The sequence below is a fragment of the Plectropomus leopardus genome, chromosome 16 (genome assembly GCF_026936395.1).
Source record: "Plectropomus leopardus strain MGB_pleo_1.0 chromosome 16, ASM2693639v1, whole genome shotgun sequence".
NCBI lineage: Eukaryota > Metazoa > Chordata > Actinopteri > Perciformes > Serranidae > Plectropomus > Plectropomus leopardus.
Window position 1 is genome coordinate 4131774 of NC_142191.1, and position 27581 is coordinate 4159354.

The 27581-nt window shown below is 38.7% G+C and overlaps 3 protein-coding genes across 4 annotated transcripts in view; 2 read left to right on the forward strand and 1 right to left on the reverse strand.

Annotated features, from left to right (window-relative positions):
* The window catches only part of mfsd2b (MFSD2 lysolipid transporter B, sphingolipid), a 29845-nt gene extending 25717 nt beyond the window's left edge, over window positions 1-4128 (forward strand). Inside the window, exons 11-15 of the mRNA XM_042503596.2 lie at window positions 589-672; window positions 814-923; window positions 2087-2230; window positions 3260-3436; window positions 3757-4128. Of these exons, the coding sequence (XP_042359530.1) occupies window positions 589-672; window positions 814-923; window positions 2087-2230; window positions 3260-3436; window positions 3757-3805 (564 nt within the window). The 3' untranslated portion in view covers window positions 3806-4128. The remainder of the gene's footprint in view (window positions 1-588; window positions 673-813; window positions 924-2086; window positions 2231-3259; window positions 3437-3756) is intronic.
* A 178-nt stretch (window positions 4129-4306) lies between these two features.
* Window positions 4307-10465, reverse strand: wdcp (WD repeat and coiled coil containing). Of its 2 annotated transcripts, none has more exons than XM_042503594.2 (4): window positions 10322-10465; window positions 6871-8779; window positions 6329-6449; window positions 4307-5226 (listed from the first exon to the last, which is right to left on the reverse strand). In XM_042503594.2, exons 2-4 carry the CDS (start codon window positions 8776-8778, stop codon window positions 5033-5035), a joined length of 2223 nt encoding a protein of 740 aa, XP_042359528.1. In that variant the 5' UTR covers window position 8779; window positions 10322-10465; the 3' UTR covers window positions 4307-5032. The 2 variants fall into 2 exon arrangements, with proteins under 2 accessions (XP_042359528.1, XP_042359529.1); XM_042503595.2 differs by having other exon boundaries at window positions 6871-8797; window positions 10322-10448.
* A 152-nt stretch (window positions 10466-10617) lies between these two features.
* On the forward strand, window positions 10618-26597 carry fkbp1b (FKBP prolyl isomerase 1B). The gene is made up of 4 exons (XM_042503373.2): window positions 10618-10944; window positions 12335-12382; window positions 23961-24073; window positions 25814-26597. The coding sequence occupies exons 1-4, from the start codon at window positions 10908-10910 to the stop codon at window positions 25940-25942; spliced, it is 327 nt and encodes a 108-aa protein (XP_042359307.1). The 5' UTR covers window positions 10618-10907; the 3' UTR covers window positions 25943-26597.
* The last annotated feature ends 984 nt before the right edge of the window (window positions 26598-27581 follow it).

Below are 27581 nucleotides of genomic sequence, written 5' to 3' on the forward strand. Positions count from 1 at the left end.
TTTTGGGGCCTGGCACGGTTCAGCCCCAATAATTCCCCCCAAAATGGTCTGAGAACGTCTTTTTCTGTCATTTAAAAATCTAGAGAATGTTTTTTTTTGCAGTAATAGATGAGTAATGTTTAATTTTGGATTGCTTAATGTGCTTAATTTCAAAATAATGAAAAAATTACTAGATTGCAAATGTCTTATTTATGGAATCCCACCATGACAGTTTTTGGTATTGTGTATTTAAGTTTGTAGCATATAACAGTCATCATAATTGTATTTATTTTTCAAATAAACCGAGATAAATTTGATCATTTCTGAATATTTCCCACACAGTAATGTTCTTTGGTATTGTACTTTAGTACTTTGTTCTCACAGTATTTTTCAAATCTTATCATCATGGTACAGTGTTGCTTTAAGTGAACGTAACCAAAAAATACATTTTTTGAAAATGTCTTTTAATCATGTTTACTTCACCCCTTTCATGACAAAAAACAAAACAAAACAAACTTTTTTATTACCAACTGGCACCATAACCACAGAGGGTTAAAATGCAAAGTGGTATAATATAAACGGCATCACTTATTCTCTTGTTTCCCGCAGGTTTCCGCGGTGATAAGCATCCCGCTGTGGCAATGGTTTCTGCAGAGGTTTGGGAAAAAGACGGCAGCTTTCTGCGGCATCACTGTGAGTCCACTGTTTTTATTCTGGTTTGCAAGAGTCACTTTAACACTGACTTTGACGTGTGCGCCATCTTGTGGACAAAATGGGAATGTGGCATCCTCATCAAAAAAAAACCGTATTAATCTGTGTTTCTGTCTGTTCTAGTGGATCATGCCGTTCACGCTGATGCTGGTCTTCATCCCTAATGTTGTGGTGGCGTACGTTGTGGCCGTCTCCTCCGGACTCAGTGTGGCTGCTTCGCTCCTGCTGCCGTGGTAAGAAACTCCAGAGAAAATCATACTGGAAACAACACACAACATACATAACGCTTCTCTTTACATGTATTTGAAAAATATATTCAGCCTCCTCCTTTACGGACATGAAATACTTTTGTTCGGTTTGTTTATGGAATATGTCCAATGGGCACTCTGAAGTTGCTTTTCTTGCCTGTATTTTATTTTGTTTTCCTATTTTATTTTGACATGTTCAAAATAAAGAAACTAACTAAATAAATCAAATAAAGAAATATACTACAGCTTGTATCCTTAGAATATGAATTCATACCCTGAATATATTCAAATTATGATTATTTTTATATATATTTAAATAAGATTATATAGATATTTTTTTTATTATTGTTGTTGATTATTATTATCATTAATGATTAATTTTAAATATTTATTTATTTTAATATTTCCAATATTCCACTGAACCTCTGACATTGTCTGCAGCCTGATTAGAAGTCTGTGCAGTGGTTTTGCTGCTCATGTTAGTTCCTTTGATTTGATGCAAAGTGTCATTAGTTAACCCACAATAGCGCAGCGACCTGCAGTTAGTGGCGACTCGGTGCCTTCGTGGCTCCATCCGTCCACTCGGGTCACGTCAGGGTCATAAAATGACGTCATTTCTATGAATCAGAGGCGGCGTCTGCTATAAATCCTCCATACCATCACAGAGCTGATACACCAGCAGAGGTGCAGCAGGATTCTTCCTCTGTGTCTGTTTTTCTGTCGTTACTGTGTAAATCCGCTCCTCACTCATCTCCTGTCCCCTCCCTCAAACCCCAAATTACAGGGGCCTCCCACGGGGGCATGTTTATTTTGGAAGGGCCCGATTGTTTATCCTGTCTGTGGGCCAATGCCGGTGGTGCCGCCCGCCGCTCATCATCTAATCGTGTTATTAGCTCTGTAATTTTAGCCCACCGCTTTATCAGAGCGCTATAAGTAGACCTCACATCATCAGCTGCTGCCATCTTGTATAAGATGATTAAAGTGAGCGTGAGGGAGGGTTTAAAGATAAAGGACACGTTAGGAAATCCTGCAGAAAAAAATAAACAAATGCAGCAGATTTGTGTGCATTAAACTAAACATTAAACATTAAACTGTGTGTGTGTGTGTGTGTGTGTGTGTGTGTGTGTGTGTGTGTGTGTGTTGTTCAGGTCTATGCTGCCAGATGTGGTGGATGACTTCAGACTGGCCAACCCGTACTCTAAAGGCCATGAAGCCATCTTCTATTCCTTCTACGTGTTTTTCACCAAGTTTGCAGCCGGCATCTCCCTGGGAGTCTCCACGCTCTGCCTGGAGTGAGTCTGCGTTATTATCACACGTGCACCGTTAATGTACACACTCTGTGACGCTCTGGATCTGCATTTAGGGTGTCATGATACTACACAGCAGTTACAAGTGGGCTGAATCTGGCCCCCGGTAGGGTGCCGGGTGACCCAACAGTTTCTAATTCACAATAAAAATGAAGTGAGTCACACTGGGAATTATTTTGTACTGTTAGTTTACGTAAGGTGCCAGAGTGCGTACAACAGCATCAAAATAGAGCTTGTTGATCAAAAAAGTACAATTCCCCGACAGAAGTCCTGGCTAAGCACCTACTGTCCTAGAAATATCCTAAAATCTGATAAAAAATCGTAAAATTCTAGAGACATACAAAAATCAGAGAAACGTCCCAGAAAGATCCTAAAATCATAGAAATTTCATAAAATCTTATCCTAAAAATCCTGGCTATGTCCTAAAATTATGCAAACATCCTTTAATTCTACAAACGTCCTTAACGTCTTCAATCATTTAAAAATCCAAGAACCGTTCTAAAATCCTAGAAATGTCCTAAAAGCCATGAAATTTTGTAAAATCTTAGAAAAAATCTGGGCGTCCTAAAATCCTAAAAGCATCCTAAAATCCAGAAAACGTTCTAAAATCTAAAATCTAATCTCTAATCTAACCTAAAATCTTAGAAGCTCTAGAAAAGTCTTAAAATCCTCGATATGTCCTAAAATCCTAAAAACGTCCTTAAATCTAAGAAATCTTGTAAAATCCCAGAAAAATCCTAAAATCCTGAAAATGTTCTTAATTCTTAGAAAATGCCCTAAAATTCTAGAAACTTCCTAAAATCCTAGAAAAATCTAAAAATACAAGGAAAGGACTATAACATTTGAAACGTTCTAAAATCCCGGAAACTCGTGTGCGGCTGCTGCGATTGGCCCCTGGCTGCCGGACATTTGCACACATTTGCACATTACCAGTTTTGCAGCGTCAGTGTGGATGTTGATTTTCTGTGACTGTGTTTAATTTGGATCTCTGCCTGTGTGTGTTTGTGTGTGTAGATTTGCAGGTTATGACACCGGCGCCTGCAAGCAGCCAGCTCCGGTGGTGTACACCCTGAAGCTGCTGATCGGTGCTGCCCCGGTGGCCTTCATCGTTACAGGGTTAATGATCCTGCTGCTCTATCCTATCAGCGAAAACGTGCGGCTCAGGAACAGACTGTGCCTGGATGAGCTACGGTGAGATTAAATCATGAATGTTCACCTGAGAGAAATAGAAATAAAGAAATACTTATCTTGTGTTGAATTTGATGCCTCCACGGTGAAGGAGGAATCCAAAACAGAGAAAATTCTTGATGAATTGAAGTGATAGAGATCCACATTTTACAACAGAAAAACGTTATAAAAACATAATTTTCCTAACTTTCATACAATTTGTGCAGGATCCAAGTCTCATTTATCCTGTCCACCTCAAAACTGCACTCAGGTGTAGAACTTGAGTAAATGTACTTTGTTACTTCTCATGACTGTCGTTAATTCAACACATTTTGTCTCAACAGGAAACAAAGCATCGGCTCCAGATCAGTGGACGATTTGGGTAACGTGTGAGCTGCGTCCTGAATGAAGTGAATCCACAAAGCCACGTATTCCAGCGCCGATCGCTGGAAGGTTGTTCATTAGTGTATATTACACTGAGAAATAGTTCAATTGTTTTAATGTAAACATTATCGTTTCATTCTCACATGTACTGTACAGTTACCTTGAATATATATATATGAAAATATAATAAGATTACCTAATTTATATAAATGAATGTATCATTATTTGCTGTGTTTAGCTCTACAACACTGTTATTTATTTATGATATATGATTACTGAGGGCTGATGATATGAAATGAATAAATGTTGTAGAGGTTGGTTGGTGGACCGAATTCATGTGTGTGCGTTCTTTGCTGCAGAGTTCAGGCGACAAAATCCAAATTGCAAAGTTTGTACAGAAATGCAGTTTACATTTATAGATTACGTCCCCAGTCGTTGCGAAATCTTTCAGCGTAACTAAAAACTCCAAAGTGTATGTAAGGTGTTAGTAACAAACAAAGGAGTGCAAAGTAGTTATTCAGATTTAATATTCAAAAAGATTCTAAAAGATGGGTTTTCTTTCAAAACAAGATACACTTTTACTGGTTTGGTCTTCAGTACAGCTCAGTGCAGCACTGAATAGTGATAAAAGGGAAGTTTCTGTTGACTCTTGCCCCCTCTACTGGTACAGTCGTGTTACTGAGCTTTGACACATTACAAGTGTCGGAGAAAAAGTGCATCAATATTTTTCTAAACCACTTTTGTTGTATAACAAAAATTACACATTAAGAAAAAAAGGGGAAAAAATGGTTAAAAACCTGAATTTCGTACCAGTGGGGATTTCTGCAGGGATTCAAGAAAAACAAATAAAAATCAAAACATTTACAAAATATATAAGCCTCTACTGGATCTTGAAATATGACAGCAGGAAAATTCAAGGCTTATCTCTAAAACGTACTCCGGGCTGTTGGAGCATCGTGGCACTACAGTTGTTGTCCTCACTGCATTTTGTCAACAAAAACAAGAAAAAACAAAACATGGCTCAAACATCTTTCAGGTTCATTTCAAAGCAGCAGCATGTAAACATCACATCTGAACAGGCAGCCCATTTTTTAAACTCACTGCTGTTTTTTAATAGAAAAATGAACGTAACAATAACTATGTATCTGCATCTTCAGTCCACATCTGCTCCGCTTTGCATATTTTAGATACCGGAGGAATACTGCACAAGTCCAAACCGAGGTGTCTTTGGAGGCACTATGTGGAGGTCTCTGTGGTTGTGTTGGGGTTTTGGCCGGGGGCTGGACTGGACGGGGCGGAGCTGTCCGGACTCCCGGGAGTCCTCAGGGTAGTTTTTCGCTTCCCGTTTCGCACTGTGAGCTCCTCTTTGGGCTTGAACGTGAGAGGCACAAAGCCGTCTGCATCTGCCACAAGTACAATCCACAATGGACCTGGAGTCAAAACACAAGACCTGTTAGCATGTTTTTCTGTGCATCTAAGATTTACCGAAAATCCATCAGTGGACCATCATGATAAAATGTTAATTCCTCTACAGGAGAGACTTGATGCTCTCTGCGATTAGGTGGAAAAACATATGTGCTTTTATCGTTATCGACAGTCGGCCAAAATGAGTCAGAAAGTATCAGTGTATCTGAGATTGACAAAAATCCAATATCGTGCATCCCCACAAAGTGTCCCTTTAACTATCAATTAAAGAGTTAAAGCACCGCAAAAGGCAGTTTGTGATCGCTTATACTTGCCGCTGTGTCAGCTCTGGCCAGCACAGTGTTTTGGTGCTACTGCAACGAAACACTTCACTCATTAAAAAGTAGTAAGCTGCTTTTGCTTTAAACCTGTAATCTGACCTAGGCTTTTAATCACTTCCAATTATAGCTTACGCACGCTGACACACCTGCGATGCTGTCCAAGACTGCAATAAAATGAGAGTTTTTCATGAATTAAAATTCAGTGTGAATAGCTCACATAAAGGTTTAAAAAAAAGCTAAAGAGGAGCACCTGCAGAGAGTTTGACAAGGACAGCCTATCTGATGACTTTCAGGTGACATAACAAGATAACGAGGGAAACCCGTCACACAAGCTCACCGAAAAACACTCAGAGAGAGAACTTCCCAAAAACCTACGAGGAGTTTCCTCTAAGAGGTTTTAATTTATTAACCTTGTATTCAGCATGTCGACAGTTATCAGACACTTAAATTTAACGCTGTTTTAGATCTTTTCAAGACCATTTTTAACCAAATTTCGACAGATTTTTGGATAAATTATCTTTTTCTTCTTCAAGATTTGCAGGTAGGTGTCAGAGGTGGGTTTTCTGCAGAAATATGGCTATTACCACAAGTCAGGTTAATCTACTTTCTGCAAACAGGTAATTCAAAGTGTAAAGTAAAAAGACAAAATTAGGTGCAGGAGTTTGAAGATTTGTAACATCAGAAATGTGGACTTTCATGCTGTGTAGTGAAGGCAAATTAATTTCCAAGGTTTAAACAGAAAGCAAATGAGACTCTAAGGTGCAATTTAAAAGAAGGCTGCACGTACCGTACATCATCTCCACAATAGTGAGGTTGAAGAGGTCTTGGAGGGCACGCAGACACAACTTCCCATCGCACAGCAGCACCGGCCTCCGCTCGTCAATGAACACATTTTCTGATAACTGCTTCTGCATAATGAACAAAGAACTGTTGTTTTTTTGGGATAAATGATGCTGATTAGAAACCGTATTAGATCAGATGTGCTTGAATATTTACTCAAATGAACTGTGGGTTTGATATGTTTGTATGATGTGTTCAAATAAAGAAATCAGACCTAGAAAAAATTTTAAAAAAGCGTAGTAACCCACCAAGAAAACAATCAGATAAGCCAATGAGACAGCAGAGATGGATTCTGTAACACATTAAACGATTCCAGGTATTTCAGTTGCTTATCCTTAAAGTGTAAAATCCAGCTGATTAAGCTCTTTAAGCCTCTCGTGCAAAAGCTGCTTGTGTGTAGGAAGAAAAGGAATCACCGTCTCTCGAGCTCATCCGTGCAGAGTCAGTTACAAACACACAAAGAAGAGAGTGTAGTGAGTAAAACTGTACCTGACAGGTGACATTGACATAAGGGGGTTCACAGGCGTTGGGGTAGACGCTCAGGGCCTTTTTGCCGTTCTGGGTATAATCTCTGATTTCCGTCAGGCACTGCTGTACGTCTGCAAAGCGCGTAAAAAGCCTCTCCATGTTTTGAACCAGCTGCTCCAGGGCTCGCTCTTTGGAGGGACCCGGCGTCTTCTCGGGCATGGGCAGCGTCGGGTCCGTGTGGAGCTTGTCCGCCGGCTCGAGGCGAGGCGAGCTGGCCCGGCTGGAGTCCCTGCTGACCTGTCCGGCCACCGCCAGGCTGGTCATGCGGTTGACGTGCTCCATGTCGAAATTCTCAACCGTGATGGAGGAGGCGCTGGACAGGGCTGAGGCTCGATCGGAGAAGTCCACAGAGCTAGTGACGGGGCTGGGCTCGCTGCTCCTCACCTCCGTCACCAGCCTGCGCGTGTTGCCCGGCGAGCGAACAACTCCCCCTCCAGGTAACACCAAGTCCTTTATCCCTGGGCGCTCCCTGTCGTCCTTAGACAGGTGCTCCGAGTGCCTCCTAATCCCTGCGCAGAAGTTCGACTCGTGGTTGTGAGGAGAGGGGGATGGTGTGATGGGAGTCTCTCCGTCGGGCATCAGCTCCTTGGCTACGAGACGGAGAATATATTTATCCGTGTTAGACGACGGGAGGAAGGCAGGGTCGTTGGACTTCTGCCTGCCCACCATCAACAGCAGCATCTTGTCGTTGAGGAAACAAAGTCCTTTGGGCCTCTCGTTCGTCTGCAGAGAGATCTGCTGAATGTTCGGCATGGCGGACGCTGTGATGCAATACACCAGCACCATGTTGCAGGTGTTGGATGCCACTGCAACTGTGGACCCACGTGGGTCAAAAGCCACAATATCCGGAACCAGAATCCCCGGGATGCTCACTTTGCGGCTGGTGGTGACTTTACGCTCATATGTGACCAGGATGAGGTGTGAGGAGTCCTGGCCGGAGCCTGTCATTGTGTCTCTGCGACGCAGGTGAATGAGAGGGCTGGGGTCAGAGCGGCGGTGCCTCGCCAAGAGGTGGGTGAGGTCCAGAGGGCCTGAGTTCGGGATGTAGGACCTCTCGGACTCAAAAGATCGTCTTCTTGAATCTAAAAGGTTGTCGTCTTCTGACATGACCACATGCGAGCCGTGGCTTTGCAGCGACTCAGCCTCCGTTGGCATGTCGAAGGCGATGCCGGCGTTTAACCCACAGAGTTTATCAAGAGGCAGCTCTGTAGCCACAGCGACTCGAGCCTCGCCCGTGGCCTCGATGGCACAAATGTAGCCTCCCACGTCAAATATGGGGCAGAAGGAGCACGCCACCAGGCTCTTCTGGATGTCATTCCAGATGTAAGAGTGAAGAGAACTTCCTATAGCGACCACCAGGCGTGTGCCATCCTTAGTCCAGCATGCACAGTGGATGAGTCCGCTACCTTTAATGTCCGCTTTGATTCTCCGGTTGTCCACTCGGACTGAAAACAACACAGAGGTGTCTCTCTTGGTCAGCACAGCCAGGATGTCCAGCTTAGGATGCCACACACAGCCTTGGGAGAGCAACGGGAACGGCTCGCTCATCTCACAAGTCTGAGTGCACAGCAGCTTGTTCTGCTCGAGCGCGCTGAGCTGCAGCTGCCACACGGTGACATGTTTCTTGTGCTGAACAGCCAGCAAGGCTGGGGAGTCCGGGCAGCACAGCGGGCCCCAGAAGAGCCCAAAGACGTGCTCGAACTGCCCGATTACATTTGTGTCCCCAAAATTCACCTCGCCGTTGATAAAATACAGAGATGTCAGGCAGACCTGCTTGCCGTCCGTCCATGCTATCCCGTGCACAGGGTGGATGGCTTGGTGAAGAGTGTTGAGACCCGTCCGAAGCAGCTTTGCCTTCCCAAGATCCATCCTGGCAGGTATGAAAACACTTGTTCAAAAAGAGGAAAAGATAAATGACTCAGAGTTGATATTGATGGCAGAGAGCTGTCTGAATGGGTCCCGCACAGGAGTTTCCTATGCCTATACCTATGCAGATTAAGAATAGCAAAAGCCTCTCTCGTGTCTCCTTCCAAGTACATGCCTTAATCCCCTCTGCCTGAGCCGACGCCGTGGTGACGAACACTTATAGCTGCTTACGCCTGAATGACCTTAACAACACGCGCTCCTGTTAGGACCTCGGGGCATTGACGATACGATGTGTTGAGTGGGAGTGTCTCATCACAGCATTTCCTCTTCTAGAGCTGGTGAAACCGTCATGATCGCTTTGGGGTCAATTAGGTCATGTCCTTTTAGTCCACCTCATTGTAGAGCTAATTTTGGACAACGCGTTTCCAAATGTGGAACATGTTACCAACTAATTCCAGGAATAAATCCTTAATAACAAAGATTAAGTGCTGGATGAGCCAAAGGAAATACTACAGCTCATTGTATTGTAGTTTAACAAATGTGCTGATGTGTGAGCAATGTGTAGAGCCGCAATGATTCATCGATTAGTTTTCACAATTACATTAATCGCCAACTAATCCATTTGAGTACTTTTTTAAACAAAAGAAAAGACAAAATTATCTGATTTACAGCTGATCTACAGCTTTTTTCTTTACTCTTCTGTAACAGTGACCTAAATACATATATATTTTTTGTTGTGGACCAAAGACATTTGGGGATGTCGTCTTGGGGTTTGGGAAACACTGATCAACATTTTTCACAATTTTATGGAGCAAACAACCAATCAATAAATAGAGAAAATAATCCATAGTTTTCCATAAACTATAAAAAATAAACATTAGTTGCCGCCCTTGTTTTGTGTGTTGTGTATTTTCATGTGTAGTGTATTGTGGTTTTGTGAGCTACATATTCGGGATTTAGAGGGTATAGATAATACAGCCATTTAAAGTCCAGAGGGTATTCATTTAAAGTTGAAAAGTCTCACTCCTGAACCAAGTCAAACAACATCCCCAAATTTAGCACCATCTACTTATCTGTAATAAATAACGAACAGTCCCTAATCTCTCTGTGAAGCACATGAGCTTTATGCTCTGTATTTTAAATAAAGTAGCTTATTTCAACATCCCCAACAAATAAATGAATTTTTAAAAAATCAAATAAGCATTGTTCCTAAATAAATATGAACAGATAAAGGTATTATTAATTAGATGTGCGAGTTATCATTAAAAACGGATAATTTTAATACTGGACCACATTAACTAATATGTTAATCTGATTATAACATCTATATGTATATGTTATAGGAAATAACATCAAACAAATTTAATGAGGTGTGGTTATATTACATATTTGGTTAAAAATAAGACGCAGAAGTTTCCCAAAACACACTGACAGGAAATCATTAATGTTATAAGCGTTTACTTATCGTTTTTAAGTACGTTAGCTAGCAAGCTAACGAATAATAAGCGTAAAAAATCCGTAAAAAATATTTTTTCTCTGCACGTACCTTATAAAACCATCAGCATTTCATGTGGGATCCGTATAAAGCCGACTTTCCCACATTTTAATCACGTTTTACCGGCTGAAAAGTGTCTTCCCTGCTCGTTTTTACTTCGCCCGGAAGCAAAACTAACGGACGTTACCGGTGTATCATGGGATATGTAGTTGAATTCGACATCGGCGTGTTTTAAGCCATTTTGCCCGCTAGAGGGTGCTTCGTGTTTATTGTTGGGTAATTTAAGGAAACTAAAACTAGCGAAATATTTACTCTGATAAAGACCAGTTAATTAGAAAACAAAAAAATGGCATAAGTTGATTTATTTACTTGAAATTTAGGATAACCGTCGTGCTGCGTTGAAGACTGAAGACAACGTACGTAGCGGAGTTGAAGATCTCGACGCTGTCTCGCGACAAACTACAAAATATCTTGGCTTGTCCCGCGCTTGTCTGCAGCTCCGGGTCGGTGTTGGTCGGTGAATGCATGGTTTCCACCGAGATAGCCCGACTTGTAGCCGCAAAACGGGTAATATTGTCTGTCGAAAAGGCTTTTTAGTCCGTATGTTTTAGAGCTTATATTTTGAAGAAGCACAACCATGGGCGTGGAGGTCGAGACAATATCCCCCGGTGACGGTAAGTGGGTTTATCCGCTCCTGAGTGCTTTGAGGCGGAGGTGGTGATTGTTGTGGTGGGGCTCGGTGGTTCCCCCGGAATGTCGTTCGAATTTTGTAAAATTTAAAAATAATTTACGGAAAATATCAAACTCGTAGTTTTAGGATGTATGTACATATACTTTTTAGATTGATGGTAACTAATTGAAGTATTCGGCATATGTTTGGGATTTTTTAAAGCCCAAATTTTCACTGTTTATTTATCATAACTGACTCCTGCACGGGGTCTTTCTAGAACTCTCCATGCACACTGTTACTAATAAAAATAAATCTGCATTTCTGTATTTGCCCACAATGCAGCTAAGATTAGGCAGACAAAATAAAGGCACTGACCTGCAAGACTCCTGCAGGCTTATTTTTTTCTGCTGAACGCACTAATGCAGGTTTCCAGCTGTCATAGAAAAACCTGGAAAAGTAATGGAATTTCGCACACATTTTCCAGGTCTGGAAACGTCCTGGAACTAGTAAAAATCACTGAAAGTTTTGGATGAATCATGGAAATGTGCTATGTGTAATAAGTCAAATTACATTCATGTAACATGACTATGAGTTTATGTATTGGTCGCTCCCTTCATGGCTTCCCACCATCTTTAAAGAAAAGAAGATTACATTTCTTAACAAACAAAAAAAAAGAAAACCGGTTTGGAGTTTTCTATGAAAAAGTTATGACGATTTAAATTTTTAGTTATTTTGAGATCTTCATAGAAAACTTTTTTCGGTGATTTTTATTTTTAAAAAAAAACTTTAGGAGATTTTTGGTGACTATTTGTCTATTTTTGAAGGGTTTGGAAGGAAAGTTATCGCTTGCAATTTTGCTGCTCTTTTAATAGAAAACTTAAAACTTTGGAGCAATGCTTTATGTTTATTTCTTACATTTTCGAAAGGCATGTTTTTCTTCTAGGAAACCATCAAAATGACACCATTTATCATGACCAGAAACTGTAAAAACTGAAATTATTGTTGGATTTTCACATTTCCGACAGTCATTGAACACATCATGTGGGACGCTGAAATTATGTTTGAACAAGTTTTATGTGTTTGAAAAATGCCAGGCAAGTGGTGCAAAAAAAAGAAAGTCTTGGGACAGTCTTGGACAATGTGTGTGAACCTTGCTAATGGCATATTTAGAGACATATGAAAGCCCCTCAGTGGAAAAAGACGCCTCCAGGCTGAAGTTGCAAAATGAGCTTGACTCTTAACAGATTTGACTTGTCTGCAGGCATGAGGGGACATTCCTGCTGGGAACGCCTCACCAGACTTAACCCAGACATTGTTAATCCACAAGATAAGCCTGACAGTTTCTGAGGTGTGTAAACACACAGTAACACTTGTTTTCTCTCTCCTCTCAACAGGAAGAACATTTCCAAAGAAGAACCAGACGTGTGTTGTTCATTACATAGGTAACTTAACCTTTTTGTTTTTGTGTTTTGCAAGCCAGACGTCTGTCCTGTCTCCTTGGTGAGAGAGGAAATTTGTCCCTGTGCGTGTTTGTAGCGCAACATGACTCAGTATGCAGCCCGGCTCTCGCAGTCTGCGGACATGTACGCACCTGTGTGTCGCTTAAAGTTTCAAAGACAGGGTGGAGCTGCCAGTATGTGCTGGAAATATATTTTTTCTTTTGTTTTGCTGGAGAAATTTGACACTTGTGTTGTTAATGCCAAGTTAGAGACTGTTGAAGCTTGCACCATGCGTGTAGAATACGCATGCACACAAAGACATGCTTTCTTGTTGCTGTTTGTCTCCTGTCAGATTCCCCAATTTTTAGGCGGGGCAGTAAGACGCTGAGACATTTAGGAAATAAATTTGGGTTATTCAGTGCCCCGGGCTTGGCAGTCCAGACAACTAGGTCAGACAGAAAGTAAACAAAGCCTAGTTCACAGTCATCACTCTGTCTGAGTATCAGTGTTATTACATTGCTATAAAAGTTACTGCACGCTCTCCGGCGATGGCTCTGTCTCTAGGAAACAGGTTTGATTGTGTTTGAATAGTGTATTCTTTGTTAGTCCGGAGAAACTTTTGCTTGTCCCTGAAGCTGGGCCTTTCCCGTCCATCATTAAAAATATGTCCACATGGTCGTCTTAATTCGTTACGATTACTTGGCTCATATGACTTCTGATAGTATTTAGTTAAGTGGAAAAATTTCCGCTTTGTTTCACTGCTGTCAGGATTCCCGCTTATTGTTACGGACAAAATTTCAAAACTTTTCCATGACTTTTCAAGGACCCAAAATATATATTTTTTTCATGTCCCACTTTCCCGTAGGTTTTTTTTTTTTTAGATTATTTTTTGGGGTGCTTTTGTGTTGTTGCCTTTATGTTTTTGTTTTTTTTTAAAACATATAAGATTCAAACTACTTATATATAATTTAGGCATCTCTCATGATGTGTTCAAGGACCGTCAGAAATTAGACAATCCAACAATAATTTCTGATTTTACAAGTTCCTGGTTGTAATTAATAGTGTTATTTGGGGGATTTTTAAAGAACACCCAAACAAAAAAACATCGCAGCTTTCCGTAAAAATTGCCTAAGAATATTAACCCTTTGAACCCTGAGCAAATAGGCTTTTTTTCCCCTTCCAAACACAAGAAGAGGGCAATGGGCAACTGAACAAGAAATGGCCAAAAATTTGCCAGAAAATTAGTACAAAGTTAGAAGAAAGAAGATAGAGATGTAAAAAACAAAAACCCTGAGAAAGTGGCTTAGAAAATTCTGTGACATCATTTTAAGTATAATGATTATAAATATAGTTTTCTGGAAATTTTTCCTTTTTTTAAAAAATTTTTTTTTGATAATTGCCCCCGCCTTGTCACTTTTTACTAGATTTTTACAATTTGCAAGACGTTTCTTGGAGAATGAAGAAAAATTAATTAGTGCAATTTATTTAAAAAACATGGGAAAAAAGGCGATAAACAACTTGGTGAGGAATGTTCCACAAATTTCGAAAATTATTTTTTAAAAAGCTAGGGAAAACATTTAGGGGGAAAAGCTTGGAAAAATGTATTTATAATTATTATAATTATATATTTAAAATTATTTTACAGAATTATTATGGTTTTTACGCAATTTTTCCAAGGTCATCTACTTGTTTGCTTTTTAAGTAATTTTTCAGGTAATTTTCTTGTACTTTTTACTAATTTGTTGCTCATTTTTGGGTGATTTCTTGTGTCATGGCTCATTGCCTTTATCGCATGTTTTTGACAGAAATCAAGCGAGATTGCTCAGGTTTCAAAGGGTTAAATGGAGTCCGGTGGCGATTTAGTGGTGTTTCAAAAAGGATCTTACTTCAGTAAAAATATCTGTCTCTGTAGGGATCCTTTCCATAATGTCATAATAACAATCTGAGCCTGTCAGTGGCAAAAACAAGCACTTTTAGGGGACGTGAATGGATGGTGCACAATCACCCAATAATGTTACACTGCTACTGTTTCGTCCTCTCACTCAATATCAGACACATTTTTAAAAACTGCTGTCTCTCCATTCGTCACTTAGACATGAAAACATGGAAAAATATGACTCAGGTTGAAAAACTAAAAACAGTGAAAACAGCGGATGTACTGATCAGCTTCCTGAATGGAACAAACCTCAGTACTGTTTCCCGACTACAAGACCCGTTAACGCCAGGATGTGCTCGAGCCTGGGAATAACCGTTTATTTTCAGTTTGTGCCCTTCACTCTCTGATTCAGCCTGTTTTGTTGAAGTTTTCCCCATCTCTCCTTTTGTTTTTCCCTCTTTGTTGCACAGAATTTACCCATAAGCTCTCTGTAACTTAGCAGCAGTGGCACGTAAAATGCAGAGTTAAGCCAAAGCCAGGACTTTATCCACGGAGCACAACAAGAGCTGTAAATATGTTTTTGTAACAGCAGGGGAAATGTGTTGCAGTGCATAGATAGAAAAGAGTGCACCGGTGCTGAAAGGTAGAGCCGTGAGAAAATAAGACCTTAGTGTTGAACACAAGCCAGGAGATTAGCCGGAGAATGTGGTTCGCTGAGAGAAAATTAGAGCATTTGTAATGTAATAAGTGGCGGTTGGTGTACAGTATGCATGTCACAGCAAGTCACAAATCATATAATTATAATCATTTAATTTTGATTTTTTTATCCACATTTTTTAATGTGTAATTTGACACTTTACGTCACTTTTTTGTGCCGCGTTTAAGTGGTTTTCACAAGTTTAAACCTTTGAGCAAATTGGGCAAATTGGTTTGAATTGATTTCTGGGGAAAATATGGATAAGGCAATGAGCAATTTGATAAGAAATATAGAAATGTGTGCTTAAAATAATAAGTCTGTAACATAAATTTAATTATATAATTATTACAGTTATAGTATAGATTTCTGGACATTTCCCCCTAGATTTTTTTCATCATGTTTTATATTAAAGAATTAAGCATGCATATATATATATATATATATATATATATATATATATATATATATATATATTTCTGGTCATTTCCGTGTTTGTCTTTGACTTAACATTTTTAATATTATTTTTAACATAATTTTCTTGAACTTTTTTTTTTCTTTTACTACTTTCTTGATCATTTTTGGATCATTTCTTCTTAAGTTTTGCTTTGCCTTCATCCTATATTTTTGCCACACCAAGCCAATTTACGCAGTTTTCAAAGGGTTAATAGGCAAAAGGTAATCCTGGAACCCTGATGATCTAATTTCCTATTTTGGTTAATCCAGATTAATTGGTGCAGTCAGCCACTGTGGATTAGATATCCAGGAATTTGTATGAAAGCTAAACTAATGAGGACTTAAGATTTACTTTTCAGGTCAGTAAAGACGGACACTAACCCACATTTGTTTTATTTAAAAGCTCAGATATGAGATTAGTTCAAGATCTGATAAAGAGAGACAGAAGTGGTGATAGAGGTTAGCAGCAGATCTGGGACATGAATCATCCAGCTGGCTGTTAGTGCAAAAACCCTGCAGTGCAGCCTGCACCGAGCCAGAGAAACTGTACGGAGAGAGTGATTTCCTAACACATAATGGGATTGGAAACCACTCTGCTCCCAGTATTTCACATTAGGGAGCCTGGTTTGTCACAGAGACGCTCACACTGCTGTACTTTTTCAATCCTCACTTTCTCCTTTGGGATTTTAAACATGCAGACACACACATGCCAGAGCACACAGACACACAGATATGTGTGACCCCCCCTCCCCGACTCTGGTGAGAGTTGTGGTTGCCCAAATTAGCCGAGCGCTCATAGCCACGAGGGCTCTAAAGGCTCTTGCTGGGATAAAAAAATAGAGAGGGAAAAGCTGCTCCCTCTTTGACACATATTCTGGTTTGTGTCACGTCTGACTGGCGGTCTGTTAACAGCGTCTGGATCAGCAGCTCGTCTCAGAGCTGCCGTCCGTGTGGGTCAGGTTGGTCTGAGATGTGTTATCATCTGTTTGACTCTCAGCTTATCTTTCAGTGACCTGCTCTGCCTTCACACATGCACGCAGAGCTGCCCAGTCTAATTACAATTAGGGATATAACGATGATAAAGATCTCACAGGACGATATTACCACGATAAAAGGCCCCAATACAGTATTAATACAACATATAGAAACAAAGAAAGAAGTTGACTTGAAAAAAATGTCACGTGTTAGTCTGATGTGTATATATATATATATATATATGTATGTATTTTTTTGTTTAGTTTAAGCGAGGGATGTCAGTTTGGTTCATTTTGCCTTCGAAAGTCAAAAACAAAAAAACATTCACTAACTGATCTGTCAATATTTAACGCTTGGAGACTGTTTGTCGCATTTTAAGTCATTTTGTTCTTCATTTTTTGATAATTTTGGCTGTGTATTGTATTATTTGTGGGTGTTACTCTGGGCGTTTGCCTTGTAATTTGTAATTTGTACTATCTTCTACCTGACATCATTTTCTACCATGTTTGGAGAAAATACATGCTGTTTCCACCAGGTGTACTGTCACAATGATGCTGCAAGTAATAGACATATCCCATGCTGTGATAACCACCGCTGCATCATGACAAATACCTGACATTTAAAATTCTGAAAATAAATGAAAATTTGATATCTATGATCAGGACTGATGTTGGCTTAAAAAATGAACTCAATGAAAGTGGAACACAATATCAACGAATAAAACCGTATAATAATGCATCTACGGGCGAGACCCCATGAAACTACCTGAGTACCCTTGTAATGCAAAAAAAAAGTCTTTTGCATGCAGCATTGAAGAGATATTTAACGTTCGTAACGTTATATCGTGTATGACATCGTCGACCCCAGAGTCAACCTCTATGGTGTCCAGTATGTCCGAATTTTTTTAATCAGTCGTGTTCAATACTCGGTGCTGAGACAGATCCAGCTCTGCTTCAGTGTAACAGTGTGTTGTTGATTTTCAGAAAACGTTATATTACACATCACATTTATGTTTTACGCGCCCAACTGCACGAAGCATTTCACTTTCCCCAAACTGAGATTACTTCCCCTGTAATGTAATGTGTTAATGTAGAGCCCGGTCCGTTTTCAGTAAGGAGAGTAGTAGAGCACAGTTATACTAGTCAATCGATCAAATTTTATTTATACAGCGCTTTTCAAACAAATCGAATTCAAAGCGCTTTACAGTTTGATTGAAGACATAAAAACAAGAACAACATAGGAAATAAGCAAAAATGGATCTTAATAAATAGAAGAAATATAAATTGTAAAATTAAGATAGTTAGACACTACATAAAAGCTTGACTGAAAAAATAGGCTTTTATTTAATGTTTTAAAATATCAATATTTTGAAGCGTAAAAGGTTATGAAATAACCATGCAATGTTGTGGCAGATTTCGTGGTAGATAAATTTGACATATATTTGCATCCTTAGTATGACTGGACAAAAGATTGAAAATCTGACGGTAAATTGCCCGAGTTGAGGGTCGATCGTAGATTTGAAGAGCTGAGAGCTGAGCCAGCAACTCTGCAATCACAAGCTCATTTCTCTGCGTCAAGCTCTCACTGAGGGAAGAAAAGGGAAGCAGATCTGATATCAGTCAATATAAAGAAAACTACAGCAGCCGCTGGGTTTCCGTGATTGATGAAATTTGGCACTTAGGCGATGATGATAAACGGCCATGTCGAGCTCCGCTGACAAGACGCGTGAGCTTTGGGAGCAACAGGCTGCGTGGATATGATGTCATGCCTAAATGTGGACGTCATTCCTTACCATGTTTGAGCTCCGGACTTCACCACGAAACGTGCTGAGACCTTATGGGTCCTCGGTGTGTGACACAGAAATAGAGACTGAAACGCGGGGTTGTGTGTCAGCAGAGGCTGAACTCGCACTCCAAGGGAAAATGTTGTGATTGAACGCCGCGGGACGTTTTCAGTCCCAACTTCATAGAGCTGAGGAAAGCAGGGAGCTGATAATGCTTCTGAATTAGGACAAAAAAATCCTAAATCAGCCTGAGCTTCTGCTGAATTATGGCCTTCTTGCAGTTCCCCTATAGAGGAGAGCAGGAGAAATCCTGCCAGATGACACCCAATGTCTTGTTCAAAATTGTCATTTTTAACCCTTTGAAACCTAGATCAAAGTCTGTTTTCTTGTGCTGTATCCAGATGCCTTTCACAGGCATTTAAATATTTGAAATTTTAGCAAATTGGTTTGATTTTTCAAAAAAAAAAAACATTGGAAGAAAGCCAATCTTGGCATGAAATGTTTAGCAAATTGAAAGAAAAAAAATAGTTAAGGTGACAAGATAATGACCTAAAATTTAGCTGATAATTAAGAAAATCATCAGTGAACTATGGAAAAATATCAATAAAACTATGTTTGTAATTATTATAATTGCATATTTTGAATTAGGTTAAAGAAAAGCAAATATTTCTTATAGTCAGAGTCATGAAAAACATGCAAAAGTAATTGAATTTGGAAAAAGTTCATTTCAGTCTTGGAAAAGTTTTGGATAACTTGATATACCCCGAAAGTTTTGTTTCACAAACCTGAATAATAACACATGATGTGTTTAAAGACCGTCAGAAATGTTAAAATTCACCAGTAATTTCTGTTAAAATTTCTAGCGATTAAATATTTCATTTTTCATTTTGGAAAATTTAAAAAAAAAAACAAGGCTGTTTAAAAAATAGAAAACGTGCTAGTAGAATAATTTAGAAATATATATATATATATATATATATATATATATATATATTTTATTTTAAAAAACATAGGGTTCTCGCAAGTGCTTAAAGAATTATTTGGCATGCCTCCCCCTTTTTTCACCACCCCCTCCCCTCTCATAAATAATGAACAGTCCCTACATTTATCATCAAATAATATTTATTTAAAACCTCTCACATAGTAATGAAAAAGAACCAATAAGGGGTATCGATGGATGTTTCAGAGAATATATGATCTTTAAGATTTGCCTCAAAGTCGTGGAAATTTATTAGTAAATATGTCTATTAACCCCTTTATATTTATCATTTTTATTTTATTTTGGCATTTTTTTTGAAGGTCCATTCCTATTTTTGTATTTTTACTTGTCTTTTTTTGCTAACTAAAGGTAATTATCCTGTGTCTTTTTATTAATTGCAGTTTCTGGGGTAATTTCTTGCCTGTCACCTGCTGTCCATGTTTTTGACAGAAAAAAAGCCCGTTTGCTGATGTTTCAGAGGGTTAAGCTGTTGCTGAGGATCATTTTCAGGCTGTCTGTGCTGCAGAAGTAAATTTGCTGTTCATCATCTTTGCTTGAAATACTTCTAATAACACACCGCACATACTCCCAGTTTGTGGCACATATGAAGCATGAGAAGATTTTACTCTTTCCATCGAGCCGTGCATGCTTGCAGCTGCGAAACACGACAACACATAGATAAGTTTGTTGTAGACAGATAGCTTTACACGCATCTCATTTCATCCACGCTTGGGCCAAGGGGGGGTTGTTGTGCTGGCTGCCGTCCTAGACAGGGGTGAGACAGGATACAGTAAACTGAGTAAAAATAACCCCACCCCTGTGCGCCACAGATTTTTTTTTTTTTTTTTGCAGATATAGCCAGGGCTCTAGCAAGTGAAATCTTTCACGAGGAGAGTTTGGGAGTCAGCCTCAGGAAGGGACGGGCCCCGCTTTATTTTTGCAGAGACCCCACCCATGCTTAGCTGTCCAGAGAGTGATAACGGAGCTCTGATACCGATGGGATGTAGGAGTCGTTTGTGATGTTTCCACTTTCCTGCAAGATACAGCCCGAGAGCCATGAGTGAAACATCTATGCACCTGTTCAGCCGAACTGATATATGTTGCAACAAAACTGAAAGGTAGCATAGAACATTTCACAGTAAACCACCATGCTGATATGAAATATCAGAGGTCGTATCTCTCTTTAGAGCAATGCTGCTGTGTGGGTTTTTTTCTGACAGGAAACAAGGAGCCAATGATATTTTCTCCATTGTTGTTTTTGTTTGTTTTTCAAGCTGGTTTTAGCCAGTCGCTAGTGTGTACCCAAGCTGCAACCTCAGAGTCTGAAAAAATGAAGCCTAATGGCCACTGAAGGCCGGCTCCAAAGTAAAGTCAATTCTTCATCTTTGGAGCAGGAATAAACATGTTTACAGCCTGGTTCAAAGTGCGGTTTGGTCGCTACAGCTAATTTCAACATTCATGACAACTTAACAGGGGGTGAATTTTTATATAACTCTCCTGTTTATATCTTGTTATGGCCCAAAGTTACGCATATTTAACATCGGGCCTCTTTGAGTGACATTGTCAGCTGATCGTCTACACAATCCACGTCACCAAAACAAACAAACAGCACATGATGCTGACACCGACCAGCCTGCTCAAAATGAGAAGGAGCTCGTATCCAAAATAGGGGCTACTCCTGTCATTTGGACGTGGTTTGTGTGTGAAAAGTCAGACACAGTACCACTATGACTTGCAAATTCTATTAATATATGAACTGGAGAGCTGTTAGATTGTTTCCAGCTTACAGAGTATAAATCATTGCATTTAACGGTGCTGAAGAACTCATAGTGCTTTTATTTTGCAATTTTCAGTAGTGCTCCATGATTGCAAAATGTGACTAAATTGTCACAGTCTGGAGCTCTGCAAAAGCCACGCTTTGTGTGTGTGTCTGTTAGAGGCAGAGAGCCAGAGGAGAGAACGAGGGAACCCAAATGCCGGTGGCTCATAAAAGCGACGTGACAATTTATATTACTTATATATTGCAGGCGGAGCAAGACGCAATACCTCGAGTATATTAGATATATCGCTCATGAAGGTATGAATTTCATAACCGGGCCACTCTGTCAAATTAGCTTCAAAACGTGGCACTGCTCCTGGGGGCTTACTGCCTGTGTATTTGCTGGTGTCGGCTCTTAATTGGTTTATTGTTGAGCATTTTTCAGGTTATTTCATTGGGTTTTTTTTTTTACTTACTTACTTACTTAATTTTTGGGTTATTTCTTAAGTTGCATGTTGGCTTCTTCCCTTTTTTTTTTTTTAAAGAAATCAAACCAGCTTGTCCAGGTTTCAAAAGGTTAACAGACACCCCAACAAACCTGTAAGACTAATTAGTGTAACACCCAGGATATGCTCCCTCACTCCCCCCTCACATGTGAACATTTCCAGCCAGTGTTTCCTTGCGAGTTGCAGCCACCGCTGCCAGAAACCGAACCCGCTTCTCTGCGGTTGACGCAAGAAGGTTTAGCCTCCCTGCTACTCGAGTGCCCTGCAGCAGGTGGTGTTTGCTTTGGTGTGTGCACTTGATGACTCTGTGGTTGGACAGAGCCCAGTCCAACTGATATCTACTGTGGTTCTCGGAAATGATGGACCTACTAAGTTTAGGGGGGATGAAATGGGAGAAGCAGTACAGTACCGACATTCATGTGACTGGATGACTTCACTTAGCACACAACTTTAAATGCCAAGTATTCACACTTGTTGAAGTACGACAGAGAAAAGTAAATCAAAGGACTATCATGGAGCGGCCTCCAAAATGCAAGCGCATGTTGAGGACCACTTTGACTCCTCGCTGCATCACTGAGGTCTAGGTTTAAAAAGTTAATGGGCTTTATGGATTAGGCACGATAAATTTGATGTCATGATTATCTCGGCCAAAATAATTAAAATTCATGATATTATCCTAAAAATCATCGAAATATGCAGTAAAGCACACTGGAATCACTTTTTAATAAACAACATTTAACTGCATCACAGATAACACACACACTCTTTGTAGTCAACATTTTAGTAAAAAACAAACTACATAACTACATTTTCGGGTGATACAATTGGCTATTGCATTTTCTCCCCCGGTGCCTTTACTAACCCTTGGAAAGCAACACAACAAAAATGATATTGCTCCAGGTTTCGGTTGCCTTTTACAAGTATTAAACTCTTGAACCTATTTCTTTCAAAATCATGGTGATAAAGGCAGTGAGCACCTTTATAAGAAATGTTAAACAAACTGCAAGAAAATAGTTTTGCAGGATATATATTGCAAAGTTGCTTTAAGTTTTTTGCCACATTTTTGGAACAAATAAAACTTTTTTTTCAGGTTTCAGAGGGTTAAATGCACGGCGTCTGAAGGCAGCACAAGGAAACTCATGACAATCCAGGTGTTAAAGGGTTGAAGCCAAAGTGACGAGGGGAAGGCGAGGAGTGCATGTTGAAATGACGGATGAGGTCGTGCCGGTGCCTTTTAGTCGTGTTTAATGGCCTCAGTGTTATCATGATGTCGGTCAGCGCTCTGAAGGAGCGGTCCTGCACCGCTCCGCCTTTGTTACCCCTTTTCTTCCCTGTGGTCTAGATACAGGCGAGCAATGGCCTACTTAACTTTAAAAATAATCCACTGAACCAGGCCAAAGCTTCCTGATTCACATTCCCTTTGTTCATTTGCGTAATTGAAACAGACCCAAGATCCCGATAAGAAGCCCCGCCAGAATAATTCCTCCGACTGGAGCCAGAAATACTTTATTCCTTTAATCTTTAAATGCCTCTTTCCAAAACATTAGCGCTGAGGAAAGGGCGTGTATTGATCTGGCATCAAGCTGTGATAAAAGATGAAAATGGATTAAGGGTAGGTAGGGTTACTGCAGTGCGTGCTTAGTCTTTATGATGTATTAGATGACCAAAATGGGTGGTTCATTAACCCCTTCAAACCTGAGCAAATTGACTTCATTTCTTTCGAAAACATGGGGAGAAGTTTCAAGTAAGGAGGAACAAGGCAATTACCTGAAATCTAGCAGAAAAAGAAAAGAAAATATATGTAAAAAAGAAAAAAATGTAAAATGGTAAAGATAAGTTAATAAATATATTCAGAAAATAATTATTATGATAGTAGTTATAGATGTATTTTTCTGACATTTCATGTAACCAGGAACAAGAAAATTACCTGAAATCTAGCAAAAAAAAGAAAAGAAAATGTATTAAAAGAGAAAACAACAAAAAGGCAAAAAAAAACAACAATTAACTAACTAATTGTAAATGTTTTCCGGACATTTTCACTGTTTTTTTTAAATATCTTCTAATATTGTTTCTCTCTCCCTCTCTGTCTTTTTAAAGCTAATTTTCCAGGTTTTTTTCTATCCCAAATTTTTTGGAGGGATAATGTCCAGAAAACTATATAATTTTCTTAATTATATATTTTAAAAAGTGTTTTTTAGCACATTAAAATTAAATAATTCATTAAACTTTTTTTTTTTAATTAAATTTATTAGGACACAAGATTTGATTAAAACAAGTGGATAATAACAAATATAATACAAATTGTGCAGGAGAAGTTAGGAAACCCCAAAGGAATTTATTGAGGTAATTTTATTTCCCTTTTTTCATTTTTGTTTGTTTACGGTTTCTTTTGTGCTTATTTTCAGGTTTGTTGTTTGTTTGTTGTTTGTTGGGCCGTTTCTCGTGCAGCTGCTCGTCACCCTCCCGTGCTTTCAGATAAATCAAGCCATTATGCTCAAGCATCCAAAGGTTTAAGCAGATGTTATTTTCTGAATATGCTTTTCTCTTTGGCAGGTATGCTGCAGAATGGGAAGAAGTTCGACTCCTCCCGAGACAGGAACAAGCCATTTAAGTTCAAGATTGGACGGGGTGAGGTCATCAAGGGCTGGGAGGAAGGTGTAGCACAGGTAAGAGGAGAAAATGAAGGCGGGCCCATAACTTTATTACATTATTTCACTACATTCAGCCCTTTTAACTGTAGCTGGAAGTTCATTTATTCCTTTTTATTTTTGGTGTTTACAGAATCATACCAACCACATAGTTATTGCTGTTATTCTTGTTTTATTTTTCACTTTTGTGTGAATGTGCCGGGTACCTCTGCTATCTGACAGAGTTCTTGCGGATCCTTGAAAAGTCTTAAAAGGCATTGAATTCATTAATCTAAAAAAAAAAAACATGAAATCAATCCTTCAAAAGTTATGAACATTTTTGGAACATGAGAAGTAGGGCTTTTTTTCTGATATTCCCCCGTAAAATCTCAAAATAAGTGGTAACATCTACTTTTGGTTAAATAATTTCCCAAATTCCTCGTATTAAGCTCGTCATCATAGGAATCCAGGCAGCCGGATCTCACATGCAGAGAAAAACACAAAATCACCAAAAAAACCAGCCAATAAATGCCACATATTCCCACTTCACTAAACCTAATATATTATTTTCTAAGAATATTTTCTTTGTCTTTCATGTGTTCTGCTCTGAAATTTTGGTTTTTTTTTTTACCAACGCTTGGTAAAGATAATCTCATGTTTTCACAGGACAATAACGTCATGTCTTGCGGCAGAATTATCCTTCAGTTTTGTTGTTGTAAAATTGCTCTTAAATTTCATTCTGAGAGGCAATAATAAAAGTCTTAAAAAAGTCTTAAATCTAATTTGCCTGAAGCCGTAGCAACCCTGATCTGAGACTGAAGACACCTGACTGTTCATTGTTTTATTTGTCCCCAATGAGAACAAATTCAGCTGCATTACGCACACTGCATCTTACACGATAAACCGTGAGTGAATTTCCTCTCGGGGGACGAAAAAGACTCCACACAGGGGCCTTTAAAGTGTCCCCCTGTCTTCATGGGAAACAAAGAGTCTGCAGCTTCATCATATTTAGGTTAAAGCAAAACAATAGTTAATGTTAGGCCTGTACCTGACTCAGGATTATGCCAGTCCAATCAGATTTGGCTCTTCAAAAATGAACATTTGACAATTTTTTTTGATATCCAGATAAATGGATGGATGGTTCGATGTTCATGTGAACATACATAAAAATAACCAGGGATGATAACAATTAATCAATGATTGATTAAGCTGTTGTTAAGAATTTAATCGAACATGAACATGTGAAATGTAATTGAATAATTGACGGCTGAAAGCTGTGAGCTTTGACTGAGGATAAAACACATTTTTTGTGTTGTATTGTCTGATGAGCAAAGTTTTTATATTTGGTTTTTCTTGCAATCCGACAAAAAAAAAAAAAAAAAACAACCAAATGAACATGAAGACCTTTCAAGCATGGAAAAAAATAAAAGAGAAATAAATACAAAAAATAATAATAATACAATGAAGAAATTGATTATTAAATTAATAATTAATACATTAAATTAATTATTAAAATAAGAAATAAGAAAGTTTCAAAAAAGTTAAAAGGCAAACAAATGTTCTGTAACCACGGATACAGCATCAAAACATACACTCAGAGACCATGGGTGGCTGTTACGATGAAACATATAATTTGAAGATGTCACTTTAGATTCTGGTACATTACACAGGACACGTTTCACAATTTTATAAACACAAATATAGAAAATAATTTTAGACTAATCGATCATGAGAATAATGGTTGGCTTGATGATGTTCTCCTTTTCTGCGGTCCTTCAGATGAGCCTGGGTCAGAGGGCAAAGATCACCTGCACGCCAGAGCTGGCCTACGGAGCGGTAGGCCACCCCGGAGTCATCCCCCCGCACGCCACGCTCGTATTCGATGTGGAACTGCTGAAGCTGGAGTGATGCTCGAGCTTAAATCAGAAGGTTGAAGCTGAATGAGGCTGCGTTCGCCACAACCTGTTTCCACAGGGAGACCATATTCGGCTGCCGCCTCCCGTCACTCTTCTATGATTTTTACGGTCTTTAGTTCAGTATTTAAACGTATCTAATGCTGCTTCGTTGCCATCTTGTCATCATAGATACTGCGAGAAATCTTGCAAGACTTTTTCAAACATACACACGTCGCATTTTTGTTTCTGTTAGTCGGAGATGCTATTTTGTTTAATTGCATTTTAAAGTTGTAAATTTCGTTGAACCACGAGAAAATCCGGGTGAAAAGCCGTTACTACATTGCAATCAAAACATATACTGCCTTACAGTTTCAACAACAGAGGAAGGGTACATACGTCGAAAAGTACAAAACTTCAGCTCTGTGTCATAACTGGGCATTATATACCACTGTCTGCATTGCCACTTTGATAAAGGGTCGTCCTGCTGAATGCTCTGAATGATGTTGCTATGTTTAGTATGTTTTATATCCCTCATAAACATTTACTGCAAGTGTACCCTATCCAGTCTAACCCGATCCAATACTGTACAGAACTCTGTGAGAGCCATTGCTACTACGACAGTTTATCGACCAACTCTTGAATAAAAATGGCATGTACTGTGTTGAGAAGTCTGAGTCCTGTGTGTGATTTCTAAGTTTATTTGTAATATGTTTGACTGCATGTTAGTGGCAACATCGCCGCCTACTGGCAGATGTTATTAAAAAACACATACTGGTCAAGGTCAGAATGATTGATAATGCTAATTTCACTCCTATAATCAACACTATATTGTTATTATTATTATTTTTTAAACTTAATTTAGCAAAAATAAATAATTTTGTCAGACATACAGGTACATGACAAGAGATCTGATTATACTTTCAAAAAGTATATACATATTAAAAGAAATAAAAAAAGAAGAAATAAAAGAAGCAGTTGCCATTATTATTTTATACAAACATTTTATTAAGCAAAAAAGTACTTATTACACCAGGCAAATAATACAAGAGAGCTGATAACAGTAAAGTTATAAATATTTAATTTAAAAAATTGAATACCAAATAAAAACAAATGAACATGTTTGGGTTATTCATTTAATTTATTAACGTGTTCATTATTATGGCAATTAAATGTTTAATTACCATATTTATGAACACATTCTTTAGGTTAAATCCTTATTTAAAAAATAAAATACGTAATTCAGATTATTTAAAAGAATATGTGTTTGTCTGTTATAATAATTACAACACACAATTTTAAATTGATTACTGGTTAAAGAAAATAATTGGTCCATTGATGTTTTCCACATTATTTAAAAGGACCTTTAAAATTTTATAAACGTAATTACCATAATTATGAACATGGTGATTCCTCATAATATTATGTTTTTGCAACTAATTTTTTAATCATTATTGTAAAGGGTAAAATAATAGATAATTTTGTTGTTATTGAGCATAAACTGTATTAAGTATATATTATATACAGTCTATGGTATTGAGACATGAAAATTTAAATCAGACGTTAATAGGAATTGAGGTTTATACACTGACAAGTCTTATTCATATTATTAAAAAATACATTATGTAACATTAAATAAGACATAACTGGAGCCT

What these genes read in the sequence shown, in the direction of transcription:
- fkbp1b (XM_042503373.2), top strand. Translation starts at nt 10,908, where the DNA reads ATGGGCGTGGAGGTCGAGACAATATCCCCCGGTGACG. An exon ending in GACAATATCCCCCGGTGACG is followed by an intron (nt 10,945 to 12,334) that starts GTAAGTGGGTTT and finishes TCCTCTCAACAG; the next exon opens with GAAGAACATTTCCAAAGAAG. An exon ending in GGGAGGAAGGTGTAGCACAG is followed by an intron (nt 24,074 to 25,813) that starts GTAAGAGGAGAA and finishes GCGGTCCTTCAG; the next exon opens with ATGAGCCTGGGTCAGAGGGC.
- wdcp (XM_042503594.2), bottom strand. Translation starts at nt 8,778, where the DNA reads ATGGATCTTGGGAAGGCAAAGCTGCTTCGGACGGGTCTCAACACTCTT. An exon ending in ATGTCAATGTCACCTGTCAG is followed by an intron (nt 6,450 to 6,870) that starts GTACAGTTTTAC and finishes TTCATTATGCAG; the next exon opens with AAGCAGTTATCAGAAAATGT. An exon ending in TATTGTGGAGATGATGTACG is followed by an intron (nt 5,227 to 6,328) that starts GTACGTGCAGCC and finishes TTTTGACTCCAG; the next exon opens with GTCCATTGTGGATTGTACTT.